Here is a 22,343-nt window from a genome sequence, read left to right as displayed (position 1 = left end):
ATTCACTAATCTGTAAAACAACAAGTTGAACTAGATGTCTTTTAAAATCCTGTTCAGTTCTAATCTGTGATCCTAAGTTCAAGATAACCCTGAAATCTTAAAATATGGGAGAATGGTGATTCCATTAACATTAACACACATATTCCCATATATGCATAAGTACATACATATGTGCATATAAGTCTAAATGACTGGAGAATTATTTCTCAAATAAAGAGGTTAACAAATAATATTTAGTTATTTAACTTTAGCTGTAAAACACACACACACACACACACACACACACACACACACACACACACACACAATTCTATAAAAGAACCAACTCTAAAAAAGAAAAGATCAATGTTTAAGAACAATTTACTATATATATATATTATCCAATACTGTTTCAAAATAGATCCAAACAATGAAATATTACTAAAATTACCAGGCAGAAAAGGTGACTTCTTCTTTATAATCTTTTTTTCTTTCTTATCCAATTTATCTGAAGTTTCCTGTTCTTTATCTTGTTCTGCTTCTGTGGGGTCTGGTGGCTCATTTGAAACATTGTGAATATCTGGATTTTGAATCTGGGACGCACAAGTCTTAGTTTGGTTGGAGTCATTAGGATGTGCTGCAACTGGAATTGAAGACAGCCCACTGTTTTCTAAGGCTTGCTAAGATAGAACAAAACTAAAAGGTTAATGGAAGAATTCAAATCTGCCTACCAAAGTAATATCCTCCAAATAACTTATATGACATTTATTTAATGAAATTCTAATTGTGATCAACTGAAAACAAAAAATTCCTATTTTAGAGGATCATTGTAAAGTAGCAAGGCATAATCTTCCCTCAGTTATGATATTTTGCTGCACTGATTTTCTCAACTCCCATTCAAAGTATTGTATAATATAAACTTAAATTACCATACAAAAATGGATTCAAATTAGTTTGATTTTCAGGATTTCACAAAGTTACTAAAGTGGATTAATCTTATATTAGGATAACTGGAGAAGAAAACAGATTGTTAAGTATTATTATTTTTAAAATAATGTTTCCTACAGTGTTTCTTCATACTTCAGAAACCATGAAGACATACTCCACGAAGAATTGTTTATAATAATGAAGATAGGCTAGAGAAGATGCGTGTTAGTAAATGTAGAATATGGATGGAGAGAAGGTAAAATTAATAGATGAAAAACTTGAATGATTCCTCCTCTTATGTGTCCTATTAGGAACTCATATAAAGAATTCCTCAGAATAAAAATTTTATGTTTGGCTTGAAACAATAATATTGATGATTAGAAGCTATACAATTACTACTCAGGGAAAAAAGGGGAATCTTTAATAAGGCATTCCTAAAATCTCTCTTAGTAAAGTAAATTTTACCAAATTTACTTTAAAAGAAATACCAATTGTTTGACAACCCTTTTTACTAATTAAAAAATTTTAAATAAAATTATATAGATTTTTCACTTAGTCAAAAAGAAAATACAAAAGAATTATTTCACTATAGACACACTTCAATACTTCAAAGATTTGTTAACTTCCTGAGGGCAAGTATCCTTCTCCTGAAAAGGACTGAACAGCTTAGTAGATGATGTATTCAAAATTACTTGCCTGTTTAAAAAATTTCAGATATTTTACTTTTTAATGCTTGATAACTCAGTATTATAAAGTCAGAGGAGAATAAAGTATTAATATTGTTATAATTAGGTAGGTATCATGGTGTTTCTATAATTCTACATAAACATGATTCACCTGTAAAATGTCCTGATTAATTCCCACTGTAATATTTATTTGCTGCCCTGGTTGTGGAGATGGGTTTGTTTCAACTTGTCCTGGTTCTGACAGTTCCAAAAGCTGCTGGATGACATCAGTCACTGCCTGTGGACCCTGCTGACTTGCAGATGAAGTTGCTGGGGTTTCTGTCTGTTGGAGAGGTGAAGGTTGAAAAAGTGTGGCCTGAAATATATAATATTTATATAAAACATAACAAAATTAAGCTTTATTTTTTGTTCTACTTTCTTCATAAAAAATATAGGCAGTGTACTATTTAGGAATATTTGATTTACAAATGAACTACATAAAATAATGACAATTGTCTTCCCCTCGACCAATCAAAACTCTTGTTATACTGAAGAGTGAAACTGTTAGACCACAGCAATTCCATTCAAGACCATGCCTCCACCCCATATGCCCTGCAGTCACAGCTGTCCATTTCTGATATCCTCTAGCTTACTCTGCTTTCTAATCCTAAATGCTGCCTTCTTTCTCCAATTCTAACCAACCCCCTACACACACACACACACACACACAACCTCCCTGAAAGTCCTAGTTCCCAAGATTTCCATTTTCAGAGTCCCTGACCTTCCCTCTTCCTATCTATGCCAAAGTCCTCTTCCCATTTCCTAACCCTGGGAGCCCCCTTCATCAGCAATCTCCCCATTCCCTGACAGAGTTAGGAACCAGGTGATTATGAGTGTGCATGTATGTCTACGTGTGTGTGTTTGTGCGTGTGTGTGTGTGTGTGTGTGAGGAAAGAAGCAAAGAAGGAATAGAAAAACCCCACTTCAGATGGCAAAAACCTTCTTGTCACTGGGATCACCAGAGTAAAAATATGTTCTTGGCTTCCCTCTTTAGAACTCGGAACACATTTTTCCCATAGAAACAATGATAAATGTTAGTTAGAATCTATAGGTCTACAGAAAATATAAGTTAACTATATCATGAGTAAAGTACATTGTGAGATTCTCTGGACTCCTTAAGTCTTTATAGGAATACTGCTATAGGAAAATTCAATTCAATTTCGAAAAGGTGAACATTTTAGGTGAATGATCCCAACAATAAGGTTGACGTGACTTCATAAAGGCATATTCAGAAAATTCCAATAAAATCAAGGTTTCAGAGATCACTTTTAAGAATATCTGAAGATACCACTCCCTGCTATTATTTGTACCTCAATATCTTCTTTCAATAAAACCAAGGATTACCCAGTTAGCCCCCTGACCTTCATCCTATCTTTTATTATGCCTTATTAAGCCCAAAACTTTTATTAGCCCCACTTTTCACTTCCATCATTAGTATTCAATGTTGTTGAACGGAAAAAGGTGGGGGGGGGCAGGGGGAGGAAGATCACAAAGTGGTGCTGGGTCCACTATAAATTTATATTATATAATCTCAAATGAGCTCTCACTGTACCAGGATTGTCTCTAAAGGAGTAACTACTCTTGGACCACACTGCCTATTTATTCCAAGGCTTTTCTTACCTCCTCAAATCTCCAACTCCCCTCCCTCCATTCTTCTGCCTCATACTTCAGAGACCCTTTTCTCTCCTGCTCCTTTTCCTTCTCATTCCATACCACTAAAATATCTTTCTCAAAGATCTCCTTCACAGCTGTTTAAAATTAATAAGTATTCTTTTGTGCCAAGGGAAACGTGCATACCTCATCCTAATCCTATTTTGTGCAGTAGCTCATTTCTTCTATCATTCCTACTCTATCACTAATCTTCAGTAACTCCCTAATGGCTGTTTCCATGCTACCTAAAGATACTTACCATTAAAAAAAAAAAACCAAATGAGCAAACCTTTAAAATCCTCATTTGATCAAACTATTCCTGCCATCTATCATCTATCATCTTATATCTCTCCTCATTTTTGTAACTAAGCTCCTGGAGAAAGGTATCTGTAATTGGTACTTCCATTTTGCCACTTTTTCATTCAACTGTAAATTCTCTGAAATATAGCTTCTGACTTCATTATTCAAATGAAACTGTTCTCTCCAGAGTTTCTAATGCTCTCTTAATTGCCAAATCAATGGCCATTTTTCAGTCCTCATCTTCCTTGATCTCTCTCTGCAGTCTGATTCTATCAATCACCCTCTTCTCCTTGATATCCTTTTCCCCCCCTAAGTTTTCATGACACACTCTGGTTCACCCCCTTATCTAACACTCCTTAGACCCATCCCTCCTTAAGTCTTTCTTGATAGATATTCATTCAGGTCATGTCACCCCAAGACTCTGGACCCTTTTTTCCTGCCATACTATCCTGCTTAGTGATCTCATCAGCTTCCATGGATTCAATTATCATCTTTATGCAGATAAATCTCAAATCTATCCAGCACTGACTTCTCTCCTAATATCCAAATTTTTAATCTCCAAAATCTCTAAGTTGATGTCCCATCTTGAATTCAGCAAGTAAAAAAACTTGACAGAGCTTTACCCCAAACCCTGTCTTCTTCCTAACTTCTCCCTCAAGACCAAAGCCACCAAATATTCTTCCAGTCACCCTGACCTCCAAACTAAGTGTCATCCTTGACTCTTCATTCTCTGTCATTCCTCATACCCAACCTGGTACCAAGGCTTGTTGATTTTTACCCTTGAAATAGTATTCATATACATCTTCATATTTCCACTAACACACATCAATATGATCTCACATTTACATTACTGCAGTAGCCTGTTGGTTGGTCTATTTGCCTCAGTTCTCTCCCCACTCCAATTAATCTTCCATTTAGCAGTCAAAGTGATCTTAAAGCACAAGGAAAACTATGTCACTCCCTTACTCAAACTCATCACTCCCAATTACTTCAAGATCAAATATGAAATCTTGTTTGACTGATAAAGAACATCACAATCTAGTTCCTTCCAACCTTTCTAATCTTTTTATCCTTTATTCTACTCTATATAATCATGGTCTAGCAACATTGACTTCCTTGCCATACTCAAGCTATACGCTCCATGTCTCCTAATACTGGGCATTTTCACCGGATGACTTCCACACCTGGAATACTCACCCTTATTGCCCCCAATTATAACTCTGTTTCCTTCAAGACTCAGATCATTTGGGGTGGAGTCAAGATGGCAGCATAAACTTAGGAAGCTTTTCCCAAAACAACTTTAAATGAAGCCCCTACACAGGCCTTAAAGCTACAAGATCTCACCAAAAAAAAAAAAAAAAAAAAAAAGTCAAGCAAGTTTTCAACTCAAGATATTCAGTAAAGGTCTTGGAGTTAAAAGGGAAGTTGAGACCAGTGTAGATACAAGAGCCGGGAAGCCAGCCGGAGGCTTAGCCACAGTGCAGCTCAGGTCAAGGCTCAGCACACCAGCCACAGGAGGCCAAAGTTCAAGCCTAGGAAGGCTGGAGCAACAGAGGGGTGGGTTGAGTATCCTAACACAGGCAATGCCTTGGCAAACAGAAAGCCAGGGGTATCCTAAAGGAGGAATAAATACATAGGCAAGTGATAAGCCAGAGACCAGATCCTTGTTCACTACATTTCCTGTTCCCAAGAAACAGAAATTAACTATCAAAATGAACAAAAAACAAAAAAGCACTGAACATAGAAAGCTACTATTCTGATAGGGTTGATGAAAATGTCACCTCAGAATAGGATAACAATGACAAAATGCCACATGTGAAGACTCAAAGAAGTTTGTGAATTGGCCTCAAATCCAAAATAGACCTTTTGGAAAAGCTCAAAGACAATTTTAAAAGCCAAAGAAGAGAGGAAGAAGAAAAACGGAGCAAAGAAATGAGAGCTATGCCAGAGAATTATGGAAAAACTTCCTAGAGAAATCAACTCCTTTATAAGTAAAAATGACCAACATCATAAAGTAAAATAAACAACCTGTTAAAGGAAACACAAGAGCTAATTGAAGAAAATAAAACCCTAAAAAACAGAATTGGACAAATGGAAACTAACAACTCTATGATATTCCATCAAACAAAACCAAAAGGCTGGAAAAACGTGCAATTTAAATACCAAAGAACCACAAGCAGGATTATGCAGGACCTATCAGTTTCTACATTAAAAGAGAAGATGGCTTGGAATATGAGATTCCAGAAGGCAAAGGACAATGGCTTAACAACCAAGAATCAACTCTCCTGTAAAATTCAGCATTTTCTTTCAGGGGAAAAGATAGACTTTTAATGAAATAAAGAAATTTCAGAATTATCTACTAAAAAGATCAGAACTGAACAGAAAATTTTATCTTTAAATACAAGGCTCAAGAGAAGACCTAAAAAAATTTAAAAAGGGTGGGGGGGACCATCGAAAACATTAAACCATCTTCCTACATGGGAAGACAATGATTGTAACTTTTGAGAATTCCATTTCTAATGGGACAGTTGAGAAAAATGTCCTTGGACAGAGGCTGTGGATATGAAGTGACTATGAGGTAATGATACTTACAAATCAATGGATCAATCAATCAATCCTTGAGAATTTAAGGTCTAACAGGATAGATTAAAGGAGTATTTTTTTGTCAGAGGTTGTAGGACTAGACAAGTTTAAAACAAGACATGAAAAGAAAGTTTATACTTTCTAATAGCTAATATATGAGGAATTAGAAGATTTAAAAACCACATGAAGAAGCACAAAGACCTATTATAGTAAAGAGAAAGAAGGGAGGGTGTGAGCACTGAATAAATCTTACTCTCAATAGATTTGGTCCAACATGGGAATTACATTCCCAATTGGAATGCGGGAACGGGGGGGGGGGGGGGGGGGGGGAGGAAAGGGAAGAATGGACAGATTAAAAAGGAGGGAGAAAGTAAAAAAGACTCAGATCAAGCTTAGCTTCTGCAAGAAGCTTTTCCCAAGCTCTCCCAACCACTAGAGTGAATTTCCTCTAAGATGATCTCCAATTTACCCTGTATCTTTCTTCCGTGTACACAGCTATTTACATGTTATCTCCCCCATTTGAATGTGGGGCTCCTTATGAGGAGGGACTGGTTTTTTGCATTTCTTTTTACCCTCCCCAGTGCTTTGCACACAATGCTTAATAAATGCTGCTGTTATTTTCCTATGATATATATATGTAGTTATACATTTAAAAAATGACTGACATATCCTAATGACCACTGCTTTTTAAAGTTTATTACATGACTAAGTTTGAAGCTAATGCACCAAACTGCAAGGAAGTGAAGAATGTAGATGAACAGATCCAGATCATCAACAGTTTTTTCATAAAGCAAAATAAATTCAGCTCTTTCAAGATTCCTCGAAATATATTTCAATAGAATTAAATGGAAATAATATTTCACACTGACCAAATCATGTTTTTAACAGTGAACACTTGTTCTACATAAAAAATGGGGCTTTTCAGAAATGTAACCAGTAAGCAATAAAACAAAAATATTTTGAAATATTTATATCATAGATTTTATTAGATAATTCTTTTAACAATTTTAATAATTTTAACATTAAAGGAGGTAAAACTGAACCACTAGACTTTCTTTAGAAACCCAGACTTTCAACTAATAAATTTAGTATCAAGAGTTTAAAGCTTAAGCACCTGGATAACTACCAATTGTCAAAAATACAAAGTCATGGGTCAGAAATTAAAAAAAAAACCTCAAATGAGTTTCTTTACACTAATTTTTTTTTTAGTTAAGCAAGGAAATCTAATAAGGTTTCAAGATTTTAGTTCCTTATAATCAGCTGCAGGAATAGAATTAAAGAGTATGTAATTAGAGCATTCAAAAGTGAGTAGTTCTGTTAAGTTTGCGCAAAAGAAGTGTTGTAAAGCACTAGTTACTCTCAAATATATCTTTATATTACTTCTTTCTGCTAAGATAAACTGATTAAAAAAGATTTTTAAAACAGGAACCAGAGGCTGGAGGGAATAGCCTCAGAACAACTAAATAAATATTTCATTGTAATTTTAAGCAATCTTGATTTCTTAAAGCAAAGAGAATAAAACAACTTTTATATTAAAAGAGATCTGCAGATAGCTCAAAGGACTAACAACTTATAAAGTTGCTGTTGGATCATTTTCAGTTCCATCTAACTCTTCATGCTTCTATTTGGGGTTTTCTTGGTAAAGGTAATGGAATGCTTCACTATTCCTTCTCCAGCTCATTTTACATATGAGGAATCTAAGGTAAACAAGGTTAAAAGGTTTACCCAGGGCCAAACAACAGAAATATTAAATGTCTGATACCATAATTAAACTCAAGAAGATGAGTCTTCCCTGACTCTAGATTTGGCACTATCTTCCCCATCAACAAGTTGCCATAAGCCTTTATAAATAACTGTAAAAACATTTCTAAACCTAAACTAATTCTTCCACACATACCTAAATCATTTATAACTTCATAGTAAACTAAATTTTTCCTTCAAAGTTAACATCTCAAGTGTGAAAATAAAGTTAGGAACAGATCTTCTATTTTTTAAAAAAGGAGGTGCTAGATAATAAGGATTTCAAAGCATTTTCCCTTAAAATAAAGACTCTTAACCTAGAGTCCCCCAGATGTAGAGGAGATTCATGGATAGATTTCAAGGTTTCTGTGAACTTGGATGAAAAAAAATTACATCTTTACTTAAATATAATTAGTTTTCTTTGTAATCCTATATATTTTATTTTATGCATTCAAAAAACATTATGTTCATAGGAAAGGCTTCACCAACTGTCAAATAAGTCTACTAAAGAAAAACGGTTAAGAAAACCAGTTTTAAAAGAACGTTAACTGGGGCAGCTAGGTGGTGTAGTGGATAAAGCACCGGCCCTGGAGTCAGGAGTACCTGGGTTCAAATCCGGTCTCACACACTTAATAATTACCTAGCTGGGTGGCCTTGGGCAAGCCACTTAACCCCGTTTGCCTTACAAAAAAAAAAAACCAAACCTTAAAAAAAAGAACATTAACAGATGACAACCAATTATAAAAAAGTAAAAAGGGATAACAAATAAAGAGCAAGTTTTGTAGTCTAACAAAGGAAGATCTTTCTTGATCTACTGACAACACAGGTTCACTTAACTATATTGGGCCTGGGGCAACTCTCTAAATATATACTGTATCATAATTGCTGATCCTCAGTGAAAAGACCAAGTTTTCTCACCAGGGGTTTCCTACACAGATAAAATCACAAGTTCAAATGAAAAATAAACTCAACACCAAAGTCAATGTGGGATCAGCCTAGCTCATTTCAAATGTATTCGGGTCAAAAGCTAATATGGTTCTCTGGTTCCTTTTTTCCTCTTTTTCTATCACTTTTTCCCCTCTTCTTTTATATCCCCCAAATGACCGTAACATAAAACTAATGTTCAATTTCTTAAAGTTAAAACTGAAATAAAATATCACATACATCCTTAAATATATGTAATTTTATTAATATATTTTCTCTAGTAATATGAATGCGAATTACAACAAACTGGCCCTATCCTACTTTTCCAACCTTAAAAGAATATTGCTCTTCCTCAGACAATATAACCAAGCTAAAATAGTATTCTTTCTCTTCTTCACAACACTGTTCTACCTCTTTTCTGTTTACCTTTGCACTATGTTCTTCACACCTGGAATTATTTTCTTTATCTGTTTCTTAAACTCTCTAATTTCCTTCAAGACTCATCTCAGAATCAATTTCCACATGAAGTTTTTCCTGAATAATCCTCCTTCCCAAAGTTTACCTTGAATCTATTTTGTATGTATTTTGTATGCGGCTATATACAAGTACATAGTTTCCCTGGTGAGAATGTAAAATATGTAAGTTTAAATATTATGTCTGTGACCCAGAGGATAGAATGTCAGGCCTAGAGTGAGGAAGGCCCAAGTTCACAAGTGTCATCAGTCATTTACTAGTTGAATGACCTTGGGTAAGGTATTAAACTTGTTTAATTCAGTTTCCTCATTTGTAAAATAGGGATAATAATAGCAATTATCACTCAGGGTTGTCATGAGGATCAAATGAGATCACTGTAAAGTACTTTAACATAATTCTGGCACATAGCAAGAGCTACATAAACTGTAGTTGTTATTATTATCATCACTCCATTTTTGTCAATGTCTTTGTTTATTCACTGACTGTTTAATCACTTGTTCTTCTTCCCACAAATCTGCCCAGAGGATCTTTTTAATTACTTTATTATGATTTCATGAGGACACTTAACATGTGTCTACGTTCATTACCAGTAATTCAGTTTCAAAGCATTATAATCAATTTAAAACCATCATGTCCATTAAATGTCTGTGTGCTTATATGCACATGTGCACATACATATACATAAACACATGCACATACGCATGCATATATATTACAATTTAAAGCACTTTAAATGGACAGCTAGGTGCCACGGTGAATCTAGTGCTAGGTCTAGAGTCTAGAAGATTCACCTTCCTGAGTTCTAACCTCAGAGACTCTGTGTGTGTGTGTGTGTGTGTGTGTGTGTGTGTGTGTGTGTGTGTGTGTGTGTCTGTGTCTGTGTCTGTGTAAGGAACTGGTAAACTACTCTAGTATTTCTGCAATAAAATCCAAAATGGGGTCATGAAAGAGTCAGGATAAAACTAAAAATACTAAACCTTGAAAATCTGCTTGCATATTGTTAATTAAATACTATATGTACTTGTGAAAGTTATAGTATATATTAGACATATAGATAAATCTACAAACAAAATTATGTGATTTAAAAATATGAGACCCCTTAAATGATTTTTTTCTCTTTAATAGAAAAAAAATTCCTTATTTCTCCAGTATTAAGTTCACCATTGATTCACTGTGTTCAATACCACATATGTGTCAATTGGATTTGTTCTAATCCATAATTATTATATTCCAAATCCCTACTGGTTGTCTCACAATCTGTGCTATTAATTTTAAGAAAGATAGTCAAAGAATATGGATGGATGAGTTAAAGCTTTAGGCTACTCCTTAAAGCAGAATCTCTAAAATTTATTAATTTTTAATTAAGGGGCAGATTGGTGGCACACTGAAGAGTACCAGTCCTGGAGTCAGGAGTACCTGAGTTCAAATCCAGCCTCAGACACTTAATAATTACTTAGCTGTGTGGCCTTGGGCAAGCCACTTAAACCCCATTTGCCTTAACCCCCCCTCCAAAAAAAAAGAATTTTTAATTAAAATTTATTCCCTGTCTGCAACCAAAAAAGTTGTAAAACATCCTCAAAGAAATAGCAATAAACTAAAAAATAAGACTACAAAGGCAATAAAAAACTAGATCTATTTTCATTACTAATAAAGGGCTATTCCTTTTCCAAAAATGTTATTCTTACAATCAGTTTTATCAAAAGCAAAATTTTGAGCTTATCACAATTGCCAGGGTCAATTATATCTTAATGTTCCTTATATAATTCTATACTTACATTTTTCCATTTATTTTCAACTGGTTGTAACAGTGTAGAAGAAGCAGTACTTTGGGACTGAGATATTGAATCCTAAAAATAAAAGCAGCAAAAAAAAAGAAAATTTTAAAAAGAATAAACATTACAACTCATTTTCTTGTTCCCACAAAGTATAAACAATTTAAGAAAAATCTGCACTTCAGACATGGGAAAATTTAACCCTTAATGAACAATAACCTTTTAATTTATGGGTTAAGGAGACAAGTAATTCTATAATTCATGGCTTGTAATTATTGATAAATTCGATTGTAACTGTATGATTTCTGTAAATGAAAGCTTATATTTCATGTTCTCTAATTCTGATGAAAGTCTATTAATTGGGGTCAATTACTATTTCTATAAACAAAGAAATATAACTTTTTCTCATAACCAAAGCTCTATCCAGTAAATTTCATAAGAAATTTAACTTTGCCAACAATTACAATATTCAGACAACACAATTCAACCATAAACACAAAGATTTCACATGCAGACAATTCTTGCTTTTTACATAAATTTGTACTTTTCAAATTTTACTTTAAGTAAAGAATTCTAAAAGAACTCTATATCTCAAAAAAACATCAATGGGGACTTTACTGTACAGTACTGGACTCTCTCCAATCCTGCCCCTCAGCTCGGCACTCCATGGTAACCTCCCCCCCACTCCCCGAATCTTCCCCACCCTGCCCCCAACAACAAAAACCACTCCAAGTGAAAGTAGAAGAAAGGACTGCGGAGAGACTCTGCTACCATGGAATCAGGGCTTGGCTGGAGGCCTCTAGCACCAAGAGAGACCTTTGTCCTTGTGCGGCCCCTGTCCCCACCCCACACCCACTCCTTCCTTCAGGAGGCTCTTCTTGGCCCCAACCTGTATCCCTTCTCTTCTGTCTGTGTCCAGCCTCCATCTCCCATTCATCCTAGTGTTTCTAGCTGGGCCTCCACATGGCCCTGGTCCTCATATATTCCTGTTCCTGCTCTTCCTTTTTCTGTCCCTGATCCCCAAATTTCCCTGAACCATGGGTCAGCCCCCTTCTGCCACAAGGGCAGAGCTCTCATCCCCCCCCACAAGCAAATTCACATTATGCAAACATCTATGTAAAGGTCTGTGAACAATCCACTGACACAGAATGAGAACTATATATACTTTTATAAACTACATTACCGTTGTAACATGAGTAGTCTCTGTAGAACTTGCTGTATTCTGTGGTCCACCCATATGCATCTTGCTGATGTGAGTATTTAAGCTACCTAAACTTTTGAATATACAACTGCATTCTGTGCAATTATATGTTGGACCATTCTTGACCTTAAAGAATTGTTTAAGAAAAGAAAATTAGATTCTTACAATCATTTATTCAATGTTAATTTATAGTAAACATAATCAAATTTCATCCTAATGAATTTTCCTTCCCAAACAAAATAGGGAAACAAAGGAACCCTACTTTTATTTAGGGGAAGGGGGGGAGAATTTTTGTTTGATGTTTTAAGTGAATACCACTCCTGCATTCCACATATTTTAATATGGGACAAATAGTAGGAAATAAAGATTACAATATATTCCTATAGCTCAATTTAACCTTGTCAAATCAAATATTTAATATAAAGGTCTACCAACATGCTGGCTACCTTCTTTGAGCCTTCTCTTTCTATTGCTAAGGATATAAGTAGAGCACAGTGGCTAGCCACAATCTCTCACTACGCACCTTAGTCATCTTTTTCTAAATTACATTTCTTTGATCATGTCCTTTACACCAATTCTCCTGGATAATTCCTTATTTGTAATAATAAAGTTCACACTAAAGCACATTTATGGTCATACACATGATTCTATTTTCAATTGTTCTTTGCATGATTCTCAACTTCAAATCTTTGAGAGATTCAGAATTTCATGATTTCTGAACATATATCATCACCGGGAAAGTATTGGTACTATGTGCAAGATACTATTGTCCTCTTGGAAAACAAAGACCAAAAAACCCTCAAAACTTTCCTGTCCTTAAGGAGCTTACAGTCTACAGACAGATGAATGTAGATAAGTAAAAACAAGGAAGAAGACAATATTAACAAACTGTTGGAATTAGGAAAAGCTTTACAGGGATGCAATTTGAAACTGAGTGCGGGAAAAACACTAAAGTCAAGAATGTCAAGTTCAGGGGATAGCTAAGGAGATTATTTGAGTTAGAATGCAGTGCCTAAAGAGGTATAATGTGAGATAAAACTGGAGAAAAAGATGCTGCAAACCCACGGTAGAAAGCTTTAAAGGCAGACTAAGAAATTTTGAATGTTATCCTAAAGGAAACAGGGAGCACTAAAGATTTTTGAGAGGAAAATAAACACAATCAGAACTGTACCTGACAAAAAAAAGGTTGAATTATGAAGAGGAGAGACTTGTACACATCAACATCTAATATATCAATCTACTTGAGATATGACAATAGTCTGGAATAAAGTCTTGGGAGGTCTTCTAAGTACAAAGGGAGACAGACATAAAGGATATTGTGTTCATATAACTGAGAACACCCAACCAATGACTAGAAATAGGGTAATGCGTAAAAGTTAAGAATTCAGGATGACTAGGGTGGCTAGGTGGCGCAGTGGATAAAACACGGGCCTTGAAGTCAAGAGTACCTGGGTGCAAATCCAGTCTCAGACACTTAATAATTACCTAGTTTAGTGTGGCCTTGGGCAAGCCACTTAACCCCATTTGCCTTGCAAAAAAAAAAAAAAAAAAACGAATTCAGGATGACTGCAAAGTTTCAAACCTGATTAGAATGACAGTGACTTCAAAAGAAATAGAGACATTTGGCAAAAAAGGAGAGGATGAAAATAATAAATTCCATTTTGGATATGTTGAGTTTGAGAGGTCTCAAGTTAGGATATCTAGCATGCAGTCATTAATGCAGAAAAAGAGTTGCAAATAAGTTGATATGATTGGAGATAAAGATCTAAGAAACACCTAGGAAGCAAATTCACAACCACATGATGAGTAATTTCTCAAATGTAATATAGCCTAATCTTTTCTTTATATTTAATTCTAGCCCCAGCTTAGTCTTCATCTTTTTTTTTTTTTTGCAAGGCAAATGGGTTAAGTGGCTTGCCCAAGACCACACAGCTAGGTAATTATTAGTGTCTGAGACCGGATTGGAACCCAGGTACTCCCGACTCCAGGGCAGGTGCTTTATCCACTGCGCCACCTAGCCACCCCTAATCTTCATCTTGAATGTAAATCAGAAAAACATGTATAGAGAGGTCAATTCTGATTTTACTGAAACATAACATGGTATATCCCTTTTTGATATGCAGATTTTTAAAAATGTTTTGAGCTGCTATGGATCTTGATATGGAATGGAAGTTCTGCAGTGAAACTTAGGTTTGACGTAATTAAGCATATCATACATAAAAATACAAACATGAATAATATAATCTTCCATATGGACTCAAATATCAATTTTTTTTAGGTTTTTGCAAGGGAATGGGGTTAAGTGACTTGCCCAAAGTCACAAAGCTAGGTAATTATTAAGTGTCTGAGGCCGGATTTGAACTCAGGTCTTCCTAATTCCAGGGCCGGTGCTCTATTCACTGTGCCACCTAGCTGCCCCTAAATATCAACTTTTAATAGCTCAAGGGAATAGGTTATCGAAGTCACATTTCATGAGATGTGTCTGAATGGACCCACAATTTTAATGAAACATTTCAGACAATAATATACAACTTTGAAGATAATGAAAAAGAAAAAAATTTTCATTACCTTAAGACCGGAATTCAATTCAATTGTTTAACAAATACTTATTAATCTCTGAGTATGACATTGTGATACACAGTAGGCATATAGCCAGGAAGAACAATAGTTCTTGCCCAATATGAGCTCAATAGTAAATTTTAGTGGTGGGGGGAGGGGGGTGAGTCCCAAATCTCTGATTTAATAGATGTTTAAAAAAATGTCTGCTGAGGAATCTCTCTTTACCATTTCACATTAGCAACTGTAGTGTATCATGTAATATGAATGAATTGCCAGGACACCAAAGGGTTAAGTATAAAAAAACAAATTTAATACAAGTTCAAATGCTTTAAGTGTGCAGGAGAGAATAAATACAAATTTAAAAAAGGAGAGAAAACTACTACCTTAAGGAAGAGGAAAGCTTTTGTGGAGGTAGTGCCATAATTGTTGAAGAAAATTTCAACAGATATACAATGCTTTGCAAATTAACTAAGACAAATTAAAATAATTAAATTTATTGGCTTCTACAATAAACTTACAACTTTTATCTTCTGGGGTACAGGGAGGGAAGGAGGAGATTAAATAACAGTCACTATTTCAATCTGGGGCAGCAGATGTTCTAATGGGCAATAAGTTACTGCAATGGGTTATGCAAAGAGGGGAATGAAGTTCAAAAAACAGGTGGTAGCAAAAGGGATGAAAAGAAGCAAATGAAAAGAAACAGTTTAAAATAAGGCTAGAAAATTAAGTGGGAGCCAGGCAGGAGAAGGCTTTGACTAAAATAAGTAGGTGGTGTATTAATCTAGTAAGAGATAGGACATCAAATTTTTTTTAAGAATATGAACAGGCCTATGCAACAGCTGAATTACTTGGACACTGGCATAAAGAATAGATTTAAAAGAGGAAAATCTGTTAAGTCATACATGAGTTCAAAAAAACAACTTTACAAGTACCAACTAAGTCAGCAGTGGTAATGCAACAGTCCCAAAAGCTAATGTGATTTTTAGGTCCATTAAGAAAGGTAAAGTTTTCAAGAATGTGGAGATGATTATCCCCCTACAATCTAGTTTGTTAAAACTATATTTGCAGTATTGTATTCCATTCTGAGTGCCACAGTTTAAGAATATAGAAAAAAAAATGTTCTGAGGACAGCAATCAGAATGCTGAAAAGTCAAGGGCAAGGGGCAGCTAGATGGCACAATGGATAGAGCACTAGCCCTGGAAGCAGGAGGACGTGAGCTCAAATCCAACCTCAGATACTTAATAATTACTTAACTGTGTCACCTTGGGCAAGTCACTTAACCCCATTGCCTTGCCAAAAAGAAAAAGAAGCTGAAAGGCCTTGAATCTATACCATATGAATATTTATTAAAGGAACTGAGGAAGTTTAGCCTGGAAGAGAAAAGGGATGGCTATAGTCTTTAATTAGTCACTGAGCTATTATGTAGGTGAAGTTTAACTCATTTCTGCTTGGGCCTAGAGAGCAAAATTAAGAATAATGTGGAAGATGTAAAAAAAGGTAAATTTACACTTGGTATTAGAATGACCTAAAATTAGCAGAATGGGCTGAGTTCCCATTCCCCTACCAATTCTTCAGAGTGGTAGAGTACAGATTCCTTTTGGATATGGGTTATACTGGAAAATGACAATAAAAATAGCATTTATAAAGCAATTTAAGATTTGCAAAGTGTTGTACAATGTTTTCATGTGAGACCCTCACAAGGGGTACTATTAACTGAAACAGAGAAGTTAAGTGATTTGACCAAGATTACACAGTAGTAATTTGAACTCAGGTCTTCCTGACTCTTATCCACTATATTAACAGCCAAAATAGCTTTCCTTTCCATTCTAAAATTTGGTGATGCTATAACTCTTTTTCCCCCTGCACTAATTTGCCCCCTGATTTCCTAATTCTCTGCTCTAGTTCCTATCTTCTGGGATTATGGAGGGATATGGCAGTAGAGAATTTTTAAAAACTCACATACTTTATTGGTTTATGGTATAATCTGAACAAAAGCTCAAAAATGCCCGACCAGATGGTTCTAAAAATGACCATTAGTCTTAATAAAGCCTGAAGAGAAAAATAAGTATAAAGAACAGGTTAATATTTTTTAAAGATCAACCAATGTATTATTGAATCAATCAATAAGCATTTACTAAGTGCCTATGAAAATAAAAATGAAAAGCTCTTTTCCTTGAAGAGCTCATATACTATCCTGAGAAGTAATGTGTGTACAAACACATCAAATACATGAAATAAATACCAGATAATTTTAGGGCAGAGGGCTATAACAACTAGAAACATCAAGAAACAAGCATTATGGATATTTTATAGTGAAGCTCCTAGGAAAAAAAGTCTGTTCTTGTTGGTTCCTCTTTCTTTCCTCTCATAGTTAAGGCTTTTTCAATCCAGTTCCTGATTCCATAATCAACTAAAACTGTTCTCTAAAGACTAAATCCTGCTACTTATGTTGTTACTGACTACCTTTTCTCTCTGCATACTCTCTACTCTAGACACTGCTCTCAGTTCTCAATCTAATTGTCTTTACTTTTCCTTTGTTGCATTATTATCCAAGCTGCACCTTCTAATTGTGCATAAATTCCAAAACTTTAGCTTGGGCCCTATCTCTTCATGTTCTACACTCTGCTTTGTTAACTCACCAACTCCCATTAGTTTAATTATCATCTCTGCTGATGACCGACCACAAGATCAATATAATCTCAATTTTCTCCATACTGAGTTCCAGTAGGCAATCCACTGACTACTAAACATTTCAAACAGAATATCAAACTCAAATGCAACATGTCCAAAAAAGGATTCATCTTCTTCCCTCATAGTCAATCCATCCATCCTTCTTCCAAACTTACCTATTTTGGGCATATGCATATATAAGCATATATCCAGTCAGTTAGACTTGACTACTCCACCAACAGTCATACCCAAGAGGTTACCAAGTCAATTCTATTTCCACAATATCTCTCACATTTGAACTCTTCCTTTTTCTCCTCTACCCACCCTTATTTGAGGATCCTCATCAACTTTCACCTGAACTATAACATTAATCTCTACACTGGGTTGCCTGCTTCAATTTTTTTTCCTTCTCTCTAGAACATCCAGTTATCTGCCAATGTGATTTTTCCTAGAAAAGATTCCAAGCACATTATTCCTCGGTTCATGAAGCTCTAATGGCTCCCTAATGCCACTAAGATCAAGCTGAAACCTCTCTATTTACATTTAAGCCCTTTCACAGACTGACTCCTTTCCAGGATTTCCCTTCATACACCCTTCAAGCTTCAACCAATATGAACTTATCATTTCTCATACATGACACTCTATTACCTGTCTCCATGCTTTTGTGTGGATTTTCCGCCATGCCACAAACATACTCCCTTCTCACTTCTGCTCCTTAGACTCACTGGTTTCCTTCAAAGTTTGGCTCCAGGTTTACTTTCTACCTTCTAATAAGACTCCTTTCCTGTTTCACCAGCTGTTAATACTATCTACACCAAAATTATTTTCTATTTATATACATGCTATCTATTCTAATAAAACTTAAAATATTTGAGGGCAAGAACTACTTCATTCTTATGTCATCATATGCCCATCTGATACATAGTAGGCATTCAAGAAATATCTGTCAATTGATTCATCAATCCCATGGTGAGATGCTGTGAACACCACAGGCAAATATAAGACTCTGACAGGACTTTGTAACTCTTATGAGTTTAGTTCCTTATTTTATTATCTTTTCCCCTAAACACCATCCTCTCCATTATTTAAATATTTCTGTTTAGGGCAACAAACCACTCATAAAAACCCAGAGTCACAACCTCAGAGTGATCATTAACTCTTCCCTCTACTTCAACTAACTTGGCTAATCCATTACCAAATTTTAATCCCACCTCAATTCTACCTGAACCTTTGCTCCATTTATTCCTCAGGTCTGAAATGTCCTTCCTCATCTCCATCTCTTGGAATCTCTAGTACCATTCAAGGTTCAATTCAAGTATGATGTGAGCTTACTTCATTTTATTGTGCTTCACTTTACTGAACTTTACAGATAGTGCATTAAAAAGAAACCACGCCATAAATCAAAGGTTTGTAGCAACCCTGTGTCAAACAGGCCTACTGGTGTCACTCTTCCAATAGACTGTGCTCACATCTGTCTCTGGGTCACATTTTGGTAATTCTCACAATAGTGCAAACTTTTTAATTATTATCTATTATGGTGATCTATGATCTTTAATGTTACTATGGTAATTGTTTTGGGATACCACGAACAGTGCCAGTGAACTTAATTGATAAATGTGTGTTCTGACTTTCCACTAACTAGTCATTTCCCTTTCTCTTTTCAAGCCTCTTTCTTTCCTAAAATACAATACTATGTGCCATTTTAAACTCAGTTGATAAAACAGCGACAGATTTTGAGAAGATTGGACTCCCATTTTGAAATAAGTTTTACTGTGGACAAAATGCTATCAAACAGTATTGCCTACTACACTGAAATCTTTCATGAAAGGAACAGTCAATCCATGAAGCAAACTTCATTGCTGTCCTATTTTAAGAAATTGCCACATTCACCTCAATCTTCAACAACCTCTAAGCAAGACCCTACAATAGCAAAAAGATTATGACTCAGTAAAGGCTCAAATGATAGTTAGCATTTTTTGAGCAATAAAGTATTTTTAATTAAAGTAGTACAATGGGTTTTTTAACCATAATGTGCTGCACACTTAAGAAATTATAATACAGAATAAACGTAACTTTCACTGAGCACTGAGAAACAAAAAATTTACATAACTTGATTTTTTGTGTTGGTCTTGAATTGAACCTGCAGTATCTCTGAGGTACGCCTGTATATCTTATAGCCCATTCTTGATTTCATCCAATTATTAGCACTCTCTAATAGCACTATGCCCAAATTACAAATTTACTTTATTTATATTTACCTACATATATGCTATCATAAAAAAATTGAGGCTGCTTGAAGGTAAGAAATGTTTTCATATCGGTCACTGCATCCCCAGAACATCACCTGTCATCTTAACAAATGATTGTTTAATTGTTTTAAATTTATTGATTTTAGCCATCCTGAATTTTGTCACTCCTTACAGATTTTTAAACTACTCTGAAAGTTTCAAAATATTTTAACTTTGTCAAAGAAATTTTGTCAGGGAACCAGCAAAGAGCTTTGCTCAAAAAATTCTTACGAACCCAATAAAATATTTTGATTACCTTCAAGACAGTTACAATTTTGGACTAGAAAACTAATATATAAGAAAAAAGGATGAATTATAAAAAACACTAAATATTGGATTCTGTAGCACAGATTCTATATCCTGAATAAGTATTAGAGATTTTTATCATTGATTTTCTCAAACTGATTATTTTAACTCTGATTTTTAGAACTATTTCTAGCTTATTACATTATTAATCAAACCCAATGGATATTCCCACAAGAAGTTTGGGGAAATATTACATTTGTCTGATTAGATTTATTCTGATATATTTATGAGACTATCAAAGTATAATATCCATCCCTAGTTAAAATTCAACTAATTACATTAAGGATTAACATTGAAATACATAAAAAATGAAAAATGCACATCATTAAAAGCAAAGGACAACTCTAATTTTGGAAAAGAAAATCAAAAGGTAGATTTCACAGTGAAAAAAGGACTGGCCCTGTTAGTCTGAATATCTGAGTTGTAATGCTAGCTCTATGTGTATAATGTCTGACAAGTTTAGGCTTTGGTTTTTTCCATGCATAATAAGAGGGCTGAGTTGACTGATTTCTAAATTTCTTAGTCTGAACAGTTCATGAATCTTCTTGATGCTGAAAACTGCTCAGATAAAAACTAAAAATTATTTATACTGTCTCCTAATAACAAGTAGAATATATCATTCACTTGAGTAAATTAACATAAAATGAAATAAGTCACAAAAGAGAAAAAAAACCTGAAAAATTACCTTAGAATCAGCATAAGAATTAAACAACAGCCTAATATAATTAATTCCTTGATCAGATACAAGATGTCTAATTATATAGTAGGTGTAAGATAAATTACAAATCTAATGGGCATATGAAAGGATCCATTAATATTCAAAGGACCATAATTATAAAATATTTTATTAATTACTTTTCTAATTTTATTTTCCTTTTTCATTTTTACATCAATATTTTAACTTCATTAAAGGAATAAGGAAGATCCTTAAGTTCTAACTGGAGATAATTTCATTACAATCAACTAAGGCAACATTCATTCTTCAAATACATATATAGCAGAGCAGAATTAAAATATCGAAATATTTATTCCATATAGCCAATTAAATCAATCTTTCCAAATGAAGTGAAAAATAAAAGCAGTAATTCCAAGTATAAAATTTAAAGACTATTCCAATTATTAACTCTGAATCTACATTTTTTTAAGAAAGGTGAGCATATAAAGAAGATTCCATTCATGATAATGCATCACTAACTAGCAAACTTACCTCTGAATGAACTCGCTGGATATGTGACTGAAGATTTCCTTTCTGAGAAAAGGCTGCAGGACAAAAGGCACAGGCATGGGGTTTTTCACCAGTATGTTTAATCATATGGGTCTGCAATGCCCCCTTCTGGTTAAAAGCTTTTCCACATTCACTACATTTAAATGGTCTTTCACCTAAAATGAAAGGATTATAAAAAACAAAATCCCATCACTGTAGAAGCACAAGTTACCATAATTTGCCTTAAAGAGAAAAAAAAATCCAAGTTGAAAAAATTTTCTACAGTTTCACTCAATAAAGAATAAATGACATTCAATAACAGATAATTATTAATAGCTTTACTGCCTAAGAGTTGGGATTATTTCATTTTCTATGCTTGTATGCTAAAGGACTAGCAAAATGCCTAATACATATTCGGATCTTAATAAAAACTAGTTATTTAAGAAACTTAAGGACATAAAGTTTTTTTCCTTCTGTGAATTTTTAAACTCTAACCTCTTGAACAAATTTTTAAAAACATGCATGACAACCATTCAACTATGAGTTGAACAACTCAGAGAAATTTCATAAAAGCAACAGAATAAAGTCAAAGTGGCTGACTGGATATTCAAGGCTCTCCACCCTCTGACCTCAACTTAAGCTTTCTAACTGTTTCTTTACTCCAGGAACTTTCAACTACTCTTTGCTACAATGATACTTACATGTTGACAGAAACCTTGTTACTATTTTTACTTCATCTAGATAGTCAAGTTCCACCATCTTCTCAGCTCTGCGGGGGCATGGGGTCGACCAGAGTAGGCTGATCTGAGAACTTCACTAAATTGTCCAATTAGTAGTAGCAATGGGTAGTTGTACAAAGGGCAATAGTACTTATGACTTGCACTTACTGGGAATTCCAGCATCGAGTCCGTACAAGTTGAGCCAGTCAGTATATGAATCTATGAATCTAAGTGCATCACAGGACTAGGTGCTGGTGGACAGAGCACCAGCCATGCAGTCAAGGAGGACCTGAGCATAAAGGTGGCCTCAAACACTTGATA

General features: G+C 34.7%; 1 protein-coding gene across 7 annotated transcripts in view; it reads right to left on the bottom strand.

Moving 5' to 3' along the window:
- The window catches only part of LOC141499990 (zinc finger protein 236-like), a 150,715-nt gene that overhangs the window by 115,545 nt on the left and 12,827 nt on the right, over positions 1 to 22,343 (bottom strand). For 6 of the 7 annotated variants that reach the window (XM_074202825.1, XM_074202822.1, XM_074202824.1 and 3 more), the window contains exons 3-7: positions 21,307 to 21,479; positions 12,258 to 12,401; positions 11,078 to 11,149; positions 1,744 to 1,947; positions 431 to 659 (exon numbers count right to left, since the gene is read on the bottom strand). In XM_074202825.1, the coding sequence (XP_074058926.1) occupies positions 431 to 659; positions 1,744 to 1,947; positions 11,078 to 11,149; positions 12,258 to 12,401; positions 21,307 to 21,479 (822 nt within the window). The remainder of the gene's footprint in view (positions 1 to 430; positions 660 to 1,743; positions 1,948 to 11,077; positions 11,150 to 12,257; positions 12,402 to 21,306; positions 21,480 to 22,343) is intronic. The other variant, XM_074202823.1, reaches the window with a different exon arrangement.

The sequence above is a fragment of the Macrotis lagotis genome, chromosome X, assembly GCF_037893015.1.
Source record: "Macrotis lagotis isolate mMagLag1 chromosome X, bilby.v1.9.chrom.fasta, whole genome shotgun sequence".
NCBI lineage: Eukaryota > Metazoa > Chordata > Mammalia > Peramelemorphia > Peramelidae > Macrotis > Macrotis lagotis.
This window is presented reverse-complemented; position numbering and strand designations above follow the sequence as displayed.